Raw genomic sequence first — 19536 nt, forward strand, 5'->3', positions numbered from 1 at the left:
ATGTGGACCATGATGATTCTTTAATCCATGAATAGCTTTGTAATGGCTCGCAGCTTGTGGTCAATCCATTGGGATTCACTCAGTTTGTCTGGCTTCACGGACTGTTCGTCCATGATGTCGGCAAAATAACCCCGCGATCTGTTTTACAAATTCCTTACCCGCCTTGTCATTGATGTGATGTAAGTATCTGCCATTGAAAGGTCTTTCTCGTTTTTGGAGCTGGCGTATTTTAGGAAAACCATTAAATTGTTGCTTGTTTGTGGCCACATAGAATGCAATAAAAACAATTTGTTCATTTTGCCTTATAATTCCGTATTCATATTTAGTGGAATGCCTGCATTGGGTTAGGCATGCCAAACAACGTTTTACTGGCTGCTGATTAACGACTCGGACAAGCTTTGTGAGACGCTGACTCCTTATTGTACTTCACAACTTCCTTCTTTACTACACTTCTTCCAGTCACAAACTGGAGGGGTTGTTAAATCATTAATTACATTAATTAAGTTAAATATGAAGACGCGAAATCGTATGCTAGACTAGTGTAACATAACTTAAGGGTCTGACACCTCTGGAAAATGATACTTCGATAATTACTAATGATACCGAGAAAGCTAATGCTTTTAATGACTTCTTCTGTCTCAACGCTTCGGTTGACGATTCGAATGCTATTCTTCCCCGTCTACCAATAAAGAACATTACTTATTGAGACAGATATAAAAATATTCTAGACTAATCCTGGTCCTAGTGTCCGATCTTTGGTCCTGATCTCATTAATCCAAGACTCATTAAGAAAGCCGCTGACATTCTTAATTATCCTCTGCAGACTATCTTTAACATTTCTCTGAATTGCTCCATTTTCCCTACTGTCTGGAAAGAAGCCAATGTCACACGTGCACCTGTCTTCAAAAAAGGTAATCCTTCCTCTCTTAAAAACTATAGACCAATATCACTAATATCTCTCGTAGGAAAGGTTATGGGAAATGTATATATAAGTATATACAAATACATTGTTGATAACTCTTTCTTATCGCCTTCTCAGTCAGGATTTAGGGCTGGTGACTCAACCACAAACCAACTATCACTCATGATATATGTTCAGCGCTGGATAAAGTTAAGGTAATTAGACTAGTCTTTTGTGATATCAGTAAGTCCTTCGACAGAGTATGACACTCGGGACTAGTTTTTTAATTAAGGCAATTAGGTATTGGGGTAATTTATTATCGTGGTTCAGAAGCTATTTAAGTAATAGGAGGCAGAGAGTTGTCATAAATAGTAAGGCCTCTGATTGGAAGGATATCAAGGCTGGTGTCCCCCAGGGGTCAATATTGGGGGCCCTTGTTGTTTTAATTTATATTAATGATATAGTCAATGGTATTAATGATAAACATTTTGCTGATGATATTCGCTATATGCCATGGTTGATACTCCACATGGCTGTGTAGATTTACTAAATAATAATTTAAAGAATATTTATGTCTGTTAAAAAAAACCATGGCTAGTTAATATTAATCTGAAAAAATATAATCCCTTTTAATTATCCTCCCATATCCATGAACGACGTTCCTATAAATGAAGTTAAATCACACAAACATAGGTATATTCTTCTCTGAGGATTGAACTTGGTCTGCCCAAATTGATTATATGATCAAAAAGTTAAAGTTAAATTCAGCATTGACAGGAAATTGCTCCAAACACTTTTTTCTTTTATAAGACCATTACTTGAGTATGCAGATATTGTCTGGGAAAACTTAACAAATCATCAGTGTCAATTACTAGAAAACATTTAATTGGAAGCTGCTAGAATAATTACCGGGGTACTAAACTTATAATTACTTATCATGAATATCTCTACAGGGAAACTGGGTGGGATAGCTTGAAATTTCGACGCAACATGATACAAATTGTACAGATAATTTTTTACCCATCAGATTAACTTCCTCCGCATAGGAAAGACACACACCAATATAACCTATATGACGTCTTATGTAAAACTACTTTATTTCAAAACTCCTTTCCGCCGTCTTCTATTGCCCTGTGGAATTCTCTCCCATCATTAAGTAATTTGAAAAAACAAATATCTACACAGAAATTCTAGAACAGTCCCTCTCTATTATCATTACGGTAGGCATCCTGATCAGATCCACCATGTTAGGTTTGAAAATTTAATACATTTATTTAACCCTAATCGTGTAGAAAGTCCTCTCTGTTCCTTTGGTCAGGCAAACGAGACCACTGAACACCATGTTCTGCATTGCTCCAATTATAGAGATATCAGACACATCATATTTTCTAATCTGCTTCCTGGATACACCCTTGATATTTTACGGAGATCCTAATTTGTCCATTGCTGACCATATAAACTCATATCCCGTTGTTCATAATTTTAACCAGACAGATGAGTGTCCGACTAACCGATATTTGACAATTTCTCGATGTTTTATTATGATACATTATGAACTATATATACCAAAAATAAATATAGTTTATCTGTCAATCGAGACTAATGACAGCGGTTATTTTACAAACACATTTTCTCCGAAATTGAATCATCAGGCCAATCCAGTTACTTACCTTGATTATATATTGACAGACAAGTTTAATACCTATGGATGTGAATGGACAGTGTGGAGTGTTGTGACGATCATTTTCAGCCTTGGGAAACTACGGTGTTACGATGATCTCATCATTGTCATATAAATATATATATATATATAAATAACATCCACATTTTGTTCACGAGCAGTGCTTTTATCAATTCGTTATGTAATTAAAGTGTTACATTTTGCATCTCATAAGGCACACGCTAAAAAAATTCAAGCCCTGTAACTGAATTACAACGCCCTACCTACCGCTAGCTACATAAATTTACCTCCCTCAGTCCATATGGTTTTAACAAAAAAAATATAGGAGTCGTCAGTACAAGTTATGAGCAACGGTAATCTTATGTTTTATCAAAAGGCTGATAAGACGTTAAATACGTTTACATTTAATCATAAATTCATCCTTCCTAACAAACAATTTAATTGAAACAAACAATGGCCGAATTCGAGAGTCACCTATAATAATCATCATCGACATGTAGATCACCAGTGAATTAATTGGCATCGCTAATTACATGTATGTTGTTCGGCCCTACATACGTGAAAAGTAACATAAAGCATACAATTTAACCATATTTTATTAGGTTGACAAGAGCCACTGGACTTCATATGAGCACACGTGACTATTTAAAAGCATGGCAGCGATTGGTTGTTGCGTAATCGCATATTTAAATTCACCCTCGGTCCCAGGTATACGTTGCACTATATCGCTTACTTACCCCCAGACCATAGGCATATTCATAAATGACACACCACTGAACATCGGTATCAATACCTGTGTGTAAGCAATAGTGCGGCTTACACCTGGGACCGAAGATGTGCTGGTATATGTAAGTATTATAAACAATTACCTGGCACAGAGTTTTGAAAAATTTCTTTTGTGTTATATTTCTTGATTAAGGGAGTTAAAGATTTCTGAAATCTAAAACATCGCATGGAATCTTTTATGCAATTTTAATTTTAACATTTCAACTTTTTATATCGCCAAATAGCTCATTCTTTTACTTCAAAAAGGCTTAATTGTCTTAATATGCCATAACATGAAGTATTTACCAGGTTATTGTGCTCCCATTGTATAACTGTTTTAAATATGGCGTCGGCAGATTTTTACCTATCTTATAGCGGTCCCTATTGAACTTTGAACGGGGTGTTTCACAACAATATGTACATTGAACATACAGCAGATTGACTAATCTCTGGTGCATAGGATGGTATTTAGCGGTATTGAGCCATCATTAAAAATGTGCATGCAGTACTTTATCAATAATATTCTTCCAAACGTGATATCAAAATTCCTCCACAGCAAAGTTTTGTTCACTACATAATATATATCCTTTATACCTTGTCGACATAAGCAAAGATTCCTATTGATACCTAGCTTCTTCGATTTGTAACTACTAGAAATGGGAATAATTTATAACTGCCATTTCCATGTCAGGGTAAAAAGGATTTGATGTGTATGCTACCAAAACAGTCAGGATGACCTATAGTTATCATGTTTCGTCCGTCGTCGTCCGCCGTTCGCCATGCGTAAACTTTTCACATTTTCTCAAGTTCTTCAGGTGCAATATGCAATAATTTCCGGGTCAATCCGCAACATCCGCCATCTTGAAAACACATTTTGAGTTTCTTCTCAAGTTCTACCGGTTTGGCTGAAACTTACCTACATGGTCCCGACAAAGTGTTGTTATTTTTCGGGTCGTGCCGAAATTCAAGATGGCCTCCAGAGCCGCCATCTTGGAAACACATTTTTAACATTTGAGCGATTTGGCTGAAACTTGCATGAAATGATCCTGACATGGCACTGACCAAATGTTGTTATTTTTTCGGGTCGATCCGATATCCAAGATGGCCACCACAGTCGCCTTCACATTTTAACTTCTTCTAAAGTACTATCTGTGCATAGTAGTTCAATACATGCATGAAATGATCATTATATGGTCCCGGCAAAGTGTTGTTATTTTTCTGGTCGATTCGAAATCCAAGATGGTCGCCACAGCAGCAATCTTGAAAACACATTTTTAAGTTCTTCGAGTGCGATTTGGCTGAGACTTGCATGAAATGACCTTGATATGATCTTTTGACAAAGTGTTGTAATATTTCTGGCTGATCCTAAATCGAAGATGGCTACCATGACACCATATCTAATTAATTTCATATAAGACTATTGTACTTTGGGAGTCAAAGCCTCTTTTTCAGATATTGCGAAGGTAGTCAGATGACAGTCAAAGCCCTTGGGCTTCTTGTTTATAACATCGAATCTGGTCAAGCAAACGCTCCTTGTATTTGCTATAGACACTAGTAAACACAACGACTTAGTTATTTGGTGGCAGAAATCTGTTTAGAGCCCTGAGGACTTTGTATATTGAAATGTAGTTATTTGCACATATTTTGCCAAAATTTACAAGCTACACAACCATTCGCGAGTTATTTTCAAGTACATTTGTACACACAAGACGTTATTATCACAAATTGTTCCTTTTTTTTGAAAAGAAAAAAAATAAACTTAAAAATGAAAATGAATTAAAATAAATTTGTTTTTGCTTAATAAACACTTGGAGGATACATTCCTAAACACATACATTTTTTTTCAATTTTATAATATAAATAATGCCGTTATCTGCGCCATCTGTGAGAAAAATATTCCGGCCTTTTACCATATCATAATTCAAATTAATCAACAAAACAAAAATAAAAGTTTGGGTAAGCTATATTTCTGATAAAATAATGGCCCATCAAATACTTCTATAAAACATGCCTCAAAAATGATAAATTCTATCAATTGTATCCTACCATCACATAAAGTATTGGTGGTATTATTTTTTGATATTATGAAATGACGCAACAATTAGAAATAACACTTAAGGGAGGCTCTTATGGACATGTTGATATAGTCTTCAATTGAAAGGGAAATAGTCCACATATGCAATCAGAGTTGTGGCTAAGTTACATTTCAATTGAAAATTTTAATCAAAATCAGCTAAATCATATCAGTACGAGTAGTGATCCACATTATAACAGCCGTACCTGCATAATCTTGTTCCCTGAGGAGTATCATTCTGTGCAAGCCATCTTAAAAACATTTTGAACTTCTCTTTATGTTCTACCAGTAAGATTTGACTGAAACTTGCCCGAAATGATCTTGATTTGGTCCTGTCCAAGTGTTATTATTTTTGGGGTTGTTCCCAAATTCAAGAGATGGCCACCATGATACCATTTCTAATTAGTTTCCTATACGACTATTGCGAATGTTGTCAGATGAACGTTAAGGTCCTTGGGCCTCTCGTTTCAAATATTCACTTCTTTTCTGAGTATCTGCATCCTTTCTTTGGCGGTACCGTGTGGTATTTAGCGGCACTTAATGCAATATCGAATCTGAAATAGAAGAAAACTCCTATGTAAAATTTCAATGTGTTTAAAAAAACTAAACTGAGGAGGAGATCAATGTGCAGAATAAAAAGAGTTTATGCTTAACCATAGAAAGGTTTTACTGAAAAAAAACCCACCGAAATGAATGTCCTTGCTGTTACTTCTTTGTATAGTATTTTGGTCTGTTCTCATAAAACCTGCAAGTAATAATAATTTAAACATTTTGCAAAAACACCTTATCAACTTGTATTTGAATACTAAGTTTTTCATCGAAAAAAAGTATTAAAGAAAACGGGCATCAATGTTCCGTGCTGTTACAAAAAACATATTTCTCCTGTTACCACCAGGCTTGAAATATCAATATATTGCTTATTATCAGCAATCCTCATGAAATAAAGGTACTTTCAACAACACTGACATCAAATTAGAAATTAAAGCCACAAACAAACAAATATGATGTTAGGTAATTTACTGTTTTGTAAATGGAGAGGGGGGGGAGAGTATTATAGTAAAATATTGTAATGTACGAGCATTATTTTCTTTGTAGATCCAGTCTGCAAAGTCGACCATAATTTTTGTGTATGAAAAAATATTGGATCTTCTCTTGGTTTTAAAACTCTCGTGTTACGTCGAGATTGTCGCGACGATGTTCGGAAGAGTTCGGAATGATTCAACAACATTAAACAACATTAAGTTGTGCTTAGCTGCCTTTCATGCATTCTCCATCTTGTCACATAAGCAACAAAATAGATTTGTGTGAAATGGCCAACGGATGGTAACATTTAATATTACATAAAAGATACAATAGGCAAACAAAAAATGATATTTTTTCTCTTTACTAATTGCTTACATTTTCTCGGTACTAGTAGAACTACTAGTAGAATTTCATAAAACAAATTATATATTTATGCCATTGCAATACAGGTTTCATAAGGAAAAAAGAACCTAGAAAGATAAAAATAATCCTTCTTGTTACTGTTCTGTCATGTGAATTTTTTGATAGTTACAGCACAGAAGGTGACAGAAAAGAAGATTTCTTATTTATCTATCTAGGATTAATCCTTTAATCTCTACATGTGATGGAAATTTCATTTGCTATCTCAAAACAATTTTAAAGAACCTTAAAATCAAAACTTGACATTTAAAAAAGAATTTTAATGGATATTGTAAAAAGTAGATAACATCACAGGACTGAAAACTGTACTAAAGAGGTTTCGTTACCTTTGATGTCGTCAGATTTAATTTTCAGATTGAGCTCACCTCACAACTTTTAAATGTGGATAACAGGAAATGATGCTTAATCAAATTATTATGGATAAATTTACTGAACTTGAATCACGGTAACAGCACATAATCAAAAACATAGCTCTGACCCCCGGGAGCAGGAGGGGCGGGGCCTAATAGGGGTAATAGAGGTAAATCCTATAAATCGCTACTTGTCCTAGAGTTCTGCATGGATTGAAACCAAATTTGGCCACAAACATCCTTGCGGGAAGGGAAAAAGAGTTTGTATAAATTTTGGCTCTAACCCCCCCGGGACAGGAGGGGCAGGGCCCAATAGTGGAAATAGAGGTAAATCTTATAAATCGCTACTGGTCCTAGATTTCTGCATGGATTGTAACCAAATTTGGCCAGAAACATTCTTGGGGAAAGGGGAACGGAACTTGTATAAATTTTGGCTCTGACCCCCCGGGGCAGGAGGGATGGGGCCCAATAATGGCAATAGAGGTAAATCCTAAAAATTGCTACTTTTCCTAGAGTTCTGCATGGATTAAAACCAAATTTGGCCACAAACATCCTTGCGGGAAGGGGAAAAGAGTTTGTATAAAATTTGGCTCTGACCCTCCGGGGGCAGGAGGAGCAGGGCCCAATATGGGAAATAGCGGTAAATCCTGTAAATCGTTACTAGTCATAATAGTTCTGCATGGATTGTAACCATATTTAGCCCAGAAACATCCTTAGGGTTAACAGAATTTTCATAAATTTTGGCTTTGATTGACCCCCTGGAGCAGCAAGAGTGGAGCCCAATAGGGGAATCAGAGGTAAATATTCAAATTCCTTTAGAAAAAGAAACAATGGACTTTTCAGAACATAACTTGGCATTAAAAACCAGGTGAGCGATACAGACCCTCTGGGCCTCTTGTTTATAGACGTAAATTTGGTAACTATTCCATCTTCGATTCGGGATCAACTCGAAACGTAACAACAATTTGTCGAAACCATATCAGGATCATTTCAGGCAAGTTTCAGCAAATCGCACTGGTGGAACTTCAGAAAAAGTTCAAAATGTAAATTCAAGATGGGAGCTATGGTGGCCATCTTGGATTTCGGATTTACCCGAAAAAATAAGAAGACTTTGTCAGGACCATGTCAGAAAAATTTCAGGCAGTTCTCAGCGAAATTGCCCAAGTAGAATTGGAGAAGATGTATCAAAATGTATGTTCATGATGGCGGATGTAGCGGCCATCTTAGATTTAGGTTCAACCAAAAAAATAACAACACCTCGTTCGGACCATATCAGGCAAATTTCAGCTAAATTGCATTTGTAGAACTGGAGAAGAAGTTCAAAATGTGAAAAGTTTACGGATGGTGGACGACGGCGAACGAAACATAATGACTACGGCCAGATGAACTAAAACGGTTATTGTGGCAGGTCGAATACTGGTCGCAGTTCCCATTCGTTGAAACGTATCTCATCTCACGAGCTTTGTAGTCCATAGTAATCCTGTCGTCTATGAATTCAGTCGCGTTATATACTTAGTTTAGATAAAATTGTTTGAATATTTCAAGATAAGCATGATAAAGGGTAACTTGTTTTGTTTATATGTTTTTATCAAACATGTATTTAAATCCTATTAATATCCATGGTCATGTCACGGCCTTCCATGTATACGGTGTATTGTGTGTATGAAGTGTGTGTGGTATATTCGTGTTGTGTCTTCTTGTATAGTGGAGCACTTGTCCTTTTTATAGTGTTCTATCACTGAAACATGCCACCGAAGACACCAAGCGAGCCTATCTCACAGGGTCAAGCGCTCACATCGCCAAAAAAGACGTATCGTAGAGTTTTCCTGTCGAATTCTTGATTCCTGGCTGTAGTAAAACTGACCATTCTAAAATGGCCAGAAAACTTTGTTATCTATTTTGATAAAGTGCCTGTTACACTAGAATCTTAATAAACTATGTAGAAATAGATATTTACATCGTTCACTTTACCGAGTATCCTATATCCCTAGACCTTCTTGACGATATGATTACTTGGAGCGCGTGGAAGGTCGCAAAAATTGTTTAAAACTTATATTTGTTTTGTAAAAACAAAATATCGAATTAATAGTGGAGAAATGTGAGAACAGCTAATCAGTCTATAGTGGCACTGTCTACATGGAAGCGAGGAAGGCGTTTTACTTGACTTTGGTGCGGAAAGAAAGACCTTTTGAGAGTGTCAGTTAATATTTACCTAAATTTTGATTGTTTGCTTTGTTTATGCTGCTTTTGATAAGAACGAGTATTGGTGGTAGGGAAAACTACTTGACGGGAGTTTATAGGAGTGATTAGTTGATTGAATTTATAAAACTTTAAAACGATTTTGTCGAAATTGAATGCAGTAAATGACGATTCTAAATTATTGACATGATTAAATATATATATATAAAAAATTAGATATATGACAATTTTAAAATCTTGCCCTTTATCAGCCGGATACCGGGATATCAGTTCACGAGCATAAGGCCAGGTCAATGGCTCTAAATACCACATTGTCATGCGTTGTTCCGGATGGGAACAGCATGTTTGTTTGATAGGAAGGCGTAACGCCATACTGGACGGCCTTTCCTGAATGCAATTTGTTACGTATGTGAATATATGTATGTTTAGGAAGGCTGATTATATTGATGTTGTGTCTTCTTGTGATAGTGGTGCTATTACCCTTTATACAGTGCAACGCTACTCCATTATGCTGAACACCACGCAGAAACTTCCACTTTTATAAACTATGCCGTGTCTTGGCCAGAGGACAGAATCTAGAGACGACTTCCTCCCAGGGGCGAATGCTCACTCAAGGCCAAATGTGAGGCGGTGTCAGGAAATACCTTGTTAGTGAGAAGAGATAGCCAGATGGCACGTTTCAATGTTACAAGAGAAGATATAGCATACTGCAGTCTCCCAGAACATACATAAATCTATATACGCAACTCATTGCATACAAGGAAGTCGTCCGTAAATGACCTTAGTTGTAAGAAGACATTATGCCTAATCAACCAGACTTTACAAATTACCACATCGTAAAATAAAATACCTTTATAGAATCAATTTAATTTTTTTAGGTAAACGCATCCAGATGACAAAACATGGCAACTCAAATTACAACAGAACTAGATTTTGCAGTGAATAACTTAAAGGAACGAGGTTTCAAAGTGAAATATACACCAACGACATGGGATGACAATAGTTTCTATCGTATTGTCAGTTTCATTAAATGGAACAGTTTTGGACATCCAAAGTCCGCAAGAAATGAATTAAAAAAAGTGCAGACGGAAAAAGATCATCTGTTATTCTTCCTTGCCTTTGAACCAGAAAATAGCACATCTGAAACGAAATTAACATTGAAAATAAACTGAAAAGCGAACTTAGTAAAAGTAAGAAAGCTAATGGCATCCCATCCCGCCGTGACATATTCGCGGCAGCAGAATGTCTTCAAAAACCTATACACATGCTTTATTGGCAGAAAAATAGCATTGTAAAGGAAGTTATTGATCCACCGTTTACGTCATACGTAACCGACGAGGCCATCTATATCCTGTCAGTCAGTCACGGTGACAGTGATAGACAGAAAACTGCTTTTCTGTTGCTAATACCAACAGAAGACCAGATTGAAATACATACTGCAAAACATAGTCAGTGTCATGGGCTAGCTTTCCGCAGATCATTTTCACATCAACATTGTGATAGCGAAGAAAACATAGAACTGATCGAAGGGAAATTGAATGAAGACAGCAGTGTGACTAGGCTTCAAAATAATTACCTGTTCTGTTCGCTGAGAAAGGCCATGTATGGATCTCAGGATTACCACTGCTACGTACGCCAACTCATAGTGAAGTGTTTACGTGATGATGCTGTGGCTCAAGTTTTCTTTGATAGCACGGATGAGTGTGCAGATACAGAACGTCATATATCCAATTTGCATTACGCAAACGCTCCTGCTGGAAAAGCAGAACTTTATGCGGCCGCATATATTTACAGGACAAGGATTTTCGTGCAATTGGAAGCCTCGGATAGTTGGTTAGTGTACTTCCCACTAAGCGTCCCAGGCAATATTAATCGGTCTTCATACATTCCCGTGACAAAAGCACACAGACTTCTGGCTACGGATAGGAACAGATGCACCTGTGTATTGAATGAGCCACCCGTTGATTTCATTGAAAGTTTCAGCAGAGATAAATTGATGTCATTGGCTACAAATTTTATTAGTAAGTACACATTGGTATTTTATAACTAAATGGCCATTAGTAAAATCAAACTGTATTGAGTTTAAGATTAATAGTATCTCACATCGGTCTGTCAAGTGGACAGGATATCTTAACCCGAATGAAAGATTTTGACTAATCAATCCGAGACTTGCCAAGGGTTGATAGTTAAAATCTTTCACGAGGGCTGAGATATCCCTGTCCACTTGACAGACCCATGTGAGATTCTATTAATCTTAAACTGGTCGCCGCTGCATGTGCGTAAATGGTCGCCGTTATCTTTTTCCTAGCATTAGCGGGATAGCCCTGTCAAGTATGGGAGAAAATTAATCCAACTGTCTATAAAATCTTATTACATTTTTCGCGGTGAAATATAGTTTTAAGGTGAACATAAAAGCGATATTCTTCACAATTTTCACTCGCTTTTGACCAATAGGAATGTAGCGTTGACAGTGAAAATATAATTTGTTTGTTTCGTTATACTAACAAAAATACTACGTAATAATAGCAAGGACAAATAACTCTGTATAACACAATGGCGGAATAGCCTTTAGCGGAACAAGAAGTGATGGTCTTCTGTAATAGAATATTAATTGTTTCTTGATGAATATCAGTTATTTTTCACGAGTATGAAGAAACAAGGAATATCCTCTATGTACTCATTTCGAATGATAAAAAGGATGCTTTCATAATGTGTTAGCTATGTTTACATCATTGACTTCTCATCTAGTAGAGCATATCTTGTATTTTATAGATAAGCATAATCAATGCATTGCCGTATGGTGCGTTGAAGTATAATGTATTTATAGCATGACGTGTCCTCGCACCTATCATTTTGAACGTGTACAATGTGATAATTACAAAGTTTGGCCACTGCTGAAACTAGTAAGAACAATGTTGTCTTAATGCTGCCTTGACCAAATGTCTCAGTGACAAAAAGACCATCACTTGAAATCTGCTTTAGTATTTCGTATTTCGTTGCTTACATGTCGAACATATTGATAATCGAAACTTTCAAAAAGGAGGTATTTGGCGCAAGTGATGATGCCTATTAGGCCTCTCGTAAGTATAATATAAACAATTACGTAACGTCAAGAGAATATGAACTGACGCAGAAATTGTGAACGGCGCTACAACATTGCTGTCTCTGCTGCGTTTTTCGAAATATGTTGACATCGAAATTCTTGAAATGTAATTATTTATTAAAAGATATCTTTAATTTGTATATTATTTATTTTATGAAACGATATTTACGAAAGTTCAATTTTCGTTCGTCAAGGTTCGCAAAAATAAAAATTTCCAACACTCTTTATATAAAAGTTCATATATCTATTGAATTATTATTTAAAACCCTATATCATATTTTTTCAGTGTTCAGAAGGCCTGTATGTTGTAAGGCAGAGACCAGGCATGGCGGACACCACACACATTTAGACGCATTCTGTAAGGATAAACAGAGGAAGAGAGAATACAAACGTAACGGTCCTGCAGCCCAATCAGTCGTCTTTCGTGTTGATGGAAGGACATTAGACGTGGTAACGGGAGATAGTGCGACATTTCGACAATGTATTCATAAGTTGATTTATGGAACAGATGAAGTTCCTGACGACTTTGAAGTGAGAGAGGAAGCCCCAGACGAAACGTACCTCAAGGAAGTAGCAGATTGGTTACAGAAGAGTATCTACATTTATTCCTCGATGTCCAGTACATGGGAGGTATACACACCTAGCCTCACTCAATCCGTTGCTTGTTCAACATCTCAAAAAAAACCTGTCGGTTTTACGTAACCCTTTTCTACGATCATTCTACTGACAGGTACGACATCATTACTCCAGAAAAGGGTTGCAACTGCACCATGCCACCACCCACGTTTGACACAGGCGTTAGAGGTAAGACCAATTAATCGAAAGGAGTTTGCTGAATTAATGCAGATTACTTTTCTGTTTTGGGGTGAAAGTAATTCATCTACTAAAGCTCAAAGCTGACGATGAAATTCATATTAAAACATTCACATTGGGAAGAAAAGATTTTTTTCTTCCAATGGTTTGCACATGCCCTCTCTTAAATAAGTTTTCGATTCTAAAGAAAAGATGGCTGTCACTTTAAGTGACCTATTCTAATCATCATTCGCCGTCGTATGTAAACAACGGACATGTTCAACCTCTCCAAAACCGGAGCCATTGTGAATTATTGGTTAGGTCATAAGGAGTAAATGAGTTATAAGCCGGAGATAACATTTTAGCATTATATCCGAACTGGTCCTGACTGACTATTTTGGGCCAGAAAGGTAGGGCCAAAAGGGGTAAAATTGCTAAGATTAGAAAAAAACCCTTCTAATTTACTGATTTGATGTTGAAAAAATAAATCGAAAATTAAAGATGCTCCACTGCCGACAGAGCATAAATGATATTCATCAATTTAACTATAATTGGTGTTTAATCGTCTCTATATATGTCTAATTAAAACCAAAAAAATCATATTAAATAATTTATTTTGCTTTTGGTGCATGCGCAGTCAGTACTTTGTTCCGTATAGGACATAGGATAAAGTGAAATTAGAAGCTAAAGCTTTTCATTAGTGATAAGTAAGTAACTTTTGCAACTGAAGAAAATACTCATTCGTCTACTCCTGTTTTTGATAGCGAAAAAGTGGCATTTGCTAGCGTTGGAGCATCTTTAAGATCTTCTACAAATATTTTGAATTTCATGGCCTGGGGTCAAATTTACCTTTTGAGGGGGTATATTTACTATAATTCCTGTAGGAAAAAAACACATTTATAAGCAGTATTTGCTAAATTTTCGTAGGAAATGCGTCAAACTTTAAAATTGTTAGCTTGAGATAGTATTTTAACATTATCCAAATTGGTCCTGGCTGATTTCTAGGAGCCAGAAAGGTTGAGCCGAAAGAAGTGAAATGGCTAAAATTTTCAAACTTTTCTGATGTAATGGAACCATAGATTAATTGGTCAAATGGATAAAATTACTGACTGACTTCAAGTTTGTTGGTAAAAGAAATAAAGCTGGAGTACCCGGAGAAAAGCCATCGACCAGTGTCCATAGTTCTTGTGTAGGTGACCAAACAAAAAATATACGTGTTATTGTTTTCTGCGTATATTTTTTGTTTGAACACCTACACAAGATCTTTGGACGAACACTCCTTAAAATCATTCCCGACTTCAGCAAATGAATGCATATCTTGACATATGACATTTATTTGACTCAACGTTGTTTTCGCAGCCATTTTTGTGTACAGCCCCAAGTTTGAAAAACGAGCGCAAGGCTTTGATGCAACAGCCCACGCTAAAACATTTACCATTGTGTATATGTGTTTTCACACAATGATGCGTCATTGACATGAAGTCAGCTTTATCCTAAAAAATCCTAGATGAACATAAAGCTATTTTGAATGCATGACATACATATGTATACATATGTATACAAAAGGTATATAAATATGTTGATTTCAATTAAGAAGAGTTGTTAGGTTTCTGGCTGGAAGTGATTCGTCGATTCAAGTAAAACCGCCCACATGCGAGTCGGATCGCATGAATTTGTTGTGCAGAGGAAAATATCACAAGTGTGCGAAGCACACGAATATTTTCCATCCGCGGAACAAACGAGTGCGATTCGACTCGTGAGATCAACACAAATGCATGATCACATACCAGGTACCGTTATCATTAGGGATATTTACAATAAGCGGTATACGTATACAGATACATTTCGGAGCGACCATTATTGATAAAACATTTAATATTTTCTATTTTGTGTCTATTTAAGGCATATGTTATATAACACATTATGATTCTCTTCTGTTCTGATCTCATAATATTTATCAATTGTTGTACAATGAACCAACTCGTTACCCAGGTAACACACTAGAACATGTAAAAGGTATGTCGATATTTAGTATATAACTACAGTGGGTAGTACGTGTATTTCGCGTATTGGTTATATTGGATAAATTGACGTACCCCTTGGAAAGCTACATAATAGATGAGAGTTTGTTTGTAATGATCACATGCAAAATGATCATTTGGAACACCTATCGCTTCTTCTTAATAGAAATCGACATCGAAAACACGTAGAATCGATACAATATAAAAATATGTAAAACATTTGAAAATTTTTGTATAAGTATAACTTATTCAAATTCCCTGTAATTTAATGGACAAATATCTTTCAAAACATACAGTTTAGAAATCTGGTTACTACATGAATACGAAAGTATAACAACGTGTTCATATGAACGAGTATGCTATATGAACATGTATTTAAGAAATAAGATGAATGTATGAGGTAAATATTTCAGTTAGTGTCATATATTCATTTTGCAAACATTTTTTTTCCACAGAATTAGATGAAGGGAAACATATTCCAAAACACGAAAGGCACAATGCTCTCGCAGAATTCCTTTTGGATGACAATATTCGTGACAGCTTCAGTGATGAAACGCAAAATATGCTTTCAAAGGAAGGATATCCTCAAATACATGAAGTATTCCGGCGCCCGGATATGCAATATCGGGAAGTAGATCAAGGATACTTGCACACTCTGTATACATGTTTGAGCAAAGAAATTTTCGGAAACGAAGAGGAAGCATCTAGAATAGAACAGTTAGTCGTTAAGGAAATGCTAGATCATGCAGACATATATGTTAGAGTTCTTGACGTAAAGTCTCGTATGAATCTTAAAACACAGAATCTGCAGAAGGAGGTCAACAGAATACTGGTTCCATTTCTTCTTCTCTTTAGGCATGTGCCTTTGCTTGCAGCAGCTACCGTGTTTCAGACCCCAATCTATGTTCTGAAAGTTGAACCTGCAGATCCGAAAACTAACGAAGAAACTGGCTGGTAAAGCAGCTGGTCCTTATTTACCCAGGTCAGAAGAAAGAAAGCCCCGCGAAAAATGCCTTCCATACAAAGTAAATGTCGGCAGAATGGAACATCTGATCAATATTACGTAACACTTCTTCAGGACCCTTACGGAAACTTCTTCCGCGTCGTACCAAGGAAGGAAAATCTATGCAACTGTCAACTAGAAGGACCAGATACTCCTGGAGAGTATGTTTCTGCCACTCCGGTGCATGGAGAAATTGATTCGAGGTCGAACGCTTCACACCGACAAATGGCATGGGAAGGTTGGTAGAGCTACCATACTTGTTGTACATGTATTAAGCTTTCAAATTGCCTATTTGTTGTATTTTTGTTTCCTCATTTTCTTCTTAACGTAACGTAACATCTGACTTTAAGTTATTTTATGTCGTTCATTTCTTTTTGATATGATTTTGTTATTACCGTCAACTTGATATTGGTCTCCTCTGTCACATCTAGAAAATTGCTATAAGCTGGAATGATCATATTTCGAAGTAAAAGTTATATTTGTCTTCATACACTCCTACCCTATATGTAATGCGATCAATTAGCTGGATGTAAATGCAATAAAGGTATTAATTTCTATTATATAGCTGCACAGAAGGAAATAATCCAAACCTTCAGACACCTTGACGATGCCTTCGGTCAAAATTTATGCAATCTACGGCAGATGATGTCGTTGCTTTCCATTCAACTTTTGATGAACGACCTGATTGTCGCATTGTTCGAAAGCAGACGTCGTCATGTAAACATTACCTCAATAGTGGGTAGTTCTACTTCATCTGTTGGTGCTATTTTACTCATCACAGGCCTCGTATTTGCACCTTTGAGTGCAGGCACATCCTTAGGTTTGTCCGTGGCTGGTGGTGTAGTGGCCGGAGCTGGAAGTGTAGGTGTGATAGGTGCAAAGATAACCGAGGGCGTTCTCACCAAACATCAGTTACAAGCTTTGATAATAATACAGGAACTTTTAGATGTCTTGTCAAAAGACGCGGATCGGTCAAATAAGAATTTTCTGGAATTAGCACAAAGAATCGCAGATTATTCCGACTATGATACGTCCGGTCTTGGTAAGAATAACGCTAAAATTGATTCGCTAGCGTCAATAACGGTGGGGAGATTACTGGGTAGCTTTCACATTGTTCCAGTTATAGTGGCCCGGGCCACTGCGCGAGTAACTTCCTACATTGTAGGAGGTTTCGTTTGGGGTCTGTCGTTTGTTGTAGATACAGCTGTTATTGCATATGCGGTTTACAATCTGAACAAAGGAAACAAAACTTCAACATCGGAAGTGATTCGACAAAACGCAACTTTACTACGGGCAACCAAGGTAAAACTTGAATCGTACATGCATGGACATGTAAAGTAACTATACCTTCGACAAAAGGAAAAATACTATATACTGTACCATGCGTGGCTGAAATAACAAAAAGGTTTTATATAGACTGAAAAAAAGAAGTAAGGAACAAGGAAATAACGAGATGACTTATTCTAATTGTCTTTTATTTGTCGTTGTACATCGTCCGTCGTGAGGCTTTAAATGATTTACTCCAAACCAACTGAACCAGATTCACTTAACTTTAACACAAACGTCTTATGACATAGGGTCAATCAAAATATTTCATAAATCGTCTTTCCGCCTCACAAGAAACAAACATTCATCTTAAACCACTTTACCAAAATGACCTTTGTACGGTGGCTGATTTATGCCATTGCGAAAAGACGAAAATCAAATATCTTAATTCTCGTCTTTTCGTCTTTTCGCCCCGAAAAGACGAAAATTAACAAATTTAAATTTCGTCTTTTCGCGGCGAAAAGACGAAAAGACGAAAAGTCAAACACGAAAAGACGAAAGTGAAGCACGCTAATTAGCGCCTTTAATTTTCGTCTTTTCGCCTTCAAAAATCTCGTCTTTTCGTCTTTTCGTCTTTTCGCCCCGAAAAGACGAAAATTACAAACCTTAAATTTCGTCTTTTCGTCTTTTCGCCCCGAAAAGACGAAAATTAACAAACCTTAATTTTCGTCTTTTCGTCTTTTCGCCCCGAAAAGACGAAAATTAACAAACCTTAAATTTCGTCTTTTCGCCCCGAAAAGACGAAAATTAACAAACCTAAAATTTCGTCTTTTCGGGGCGAAAAGACGAAAATTAACAAACCTTAATTTTCGTCTTTTCGTCTTTTCGCCTTTTCGCCCCGAAAAAATACAAATTACAGATATACTTTGTCATCTATCATATACGACGGAGATTATAATGTAATTTCTAATGTACAATTATGATGAAGACCATGTCATGTATGTAGTCAAAATGTCTTTTCAAATAATACACAGTACATTGTACCTACTGATTGACTGTTATAATTAACTGTATTTGAGCAATTTCTTGGTACAAGTCCTTCCTTTAAACTCAAAGTCTTCACGAGTTGTCTTTCATAAATTATTTTGTTAACAAGTTTATCCGTGGTTCAAACGCTTTCAAATAATACCCGCCGACAACTTTTTTTTTCCAAGTTGTGTAGGGGAGGCAACTCCTGTAAGTGTTATGTTTAGCATCTTAAGTTCATTATGGTCCTTACATATACACGGCAATGTTTTGATAAGCGTACTTGCTAAAGAGGGCGATTAGAACACAAAAAATAAGATATTAATGAATTTTAAAAAAATGTATCAATCACGCTAAAGGATTTGCGGAATGATGAATCTGTTAGTGGCACGTGGCATATGCCACGTGTGAGAAATCTACGTAACTGCTGTAAACAAACATGTTGACTTCTGTTTTAAAACTTCTAATCTTAGTTATTGATGAAGATACTTGTAATACTATCAATTTAATAAATCGATTGTTATCATAAACTACTTTGATGCTTCTATATTGAACAATTAAGTCAATATTAAGATAAAAAGATTTCAAAATGACTTCCACACCAGACCGGAAGGCGAAAAGACGAAAAGACGAAAATTAAGGTTTGTTAATTTTCGTCTTTTCGGGGCGAAAAGACGAAAAGACGAAAATTAAGGTTTGTTAAATTTCGTCTTTTCGGGGCGAAAAGACGAAAAGACGAAAAGACGAGAATTTTGAAGGCGAAAAGACGAGAATCAAAGTCGCTAATTAGCGTGTATCACTTTCGTCTTTTCGTGTTTGACTTTTCGTCTTTTCGTCTTTTCGCGGCGAAAAGACGAAATTTAAAGTTGTTAAATTTCGTCTTTTCGGGGCGAAAAGACGAAAAGACGAAAA

General features: G+C 36.3%; 1 protein-coding gene across 2 annotated transcripts; it reads left to right on the plus strand.

Annotated features, from left to right (window-relative positions):
- The first annotated feature begins 3232 nt into the window (after positions 1-3232).
- Positions 3233-18034, plus strand: LOC138315781 (apolipoprotein L3-like). Of its 2 annotated transcripts, none has more exons than XM_069257044.1 (5): positions 3233-3430; positions 10292-11434; positions 12803-13320; positions 15785-16570; positions 16898-18034. In XM_069257044.1, exons 4-5 carry the CDS (start codon positions 16339-16341, stop codon positions 17671-17673), a joined length of 1008 nt encoding a protein of 335 aa, XP_069113145.1. In that variant the 5' UTR covers positions 3233-3430; positions 10292-11434; positions 12803-13320; positions 15785-16338; the 3' UTR covers positions 17674-18034. Both variants share the same exon structure in this region; 1 of them encodes a protein (XP_069113145.1).
- The last annotated feature ends 1502 nt before the right edge of the window (positions 18035-19536 follow it).

This window comes from Argopecten irradians, chromosome 2 (genome assembly GCF_041381155.1).
Source record: "Argopecten irradians isolate NY chromosome 2, Ai_NY, whole genome shotgun sequence".
Lineage (NCBI taxonomy): Eukaryota > Metazoa > Mollusca > Bivalvia > Pectinida > Pectinidae > Argopecten > Argopecten irradians.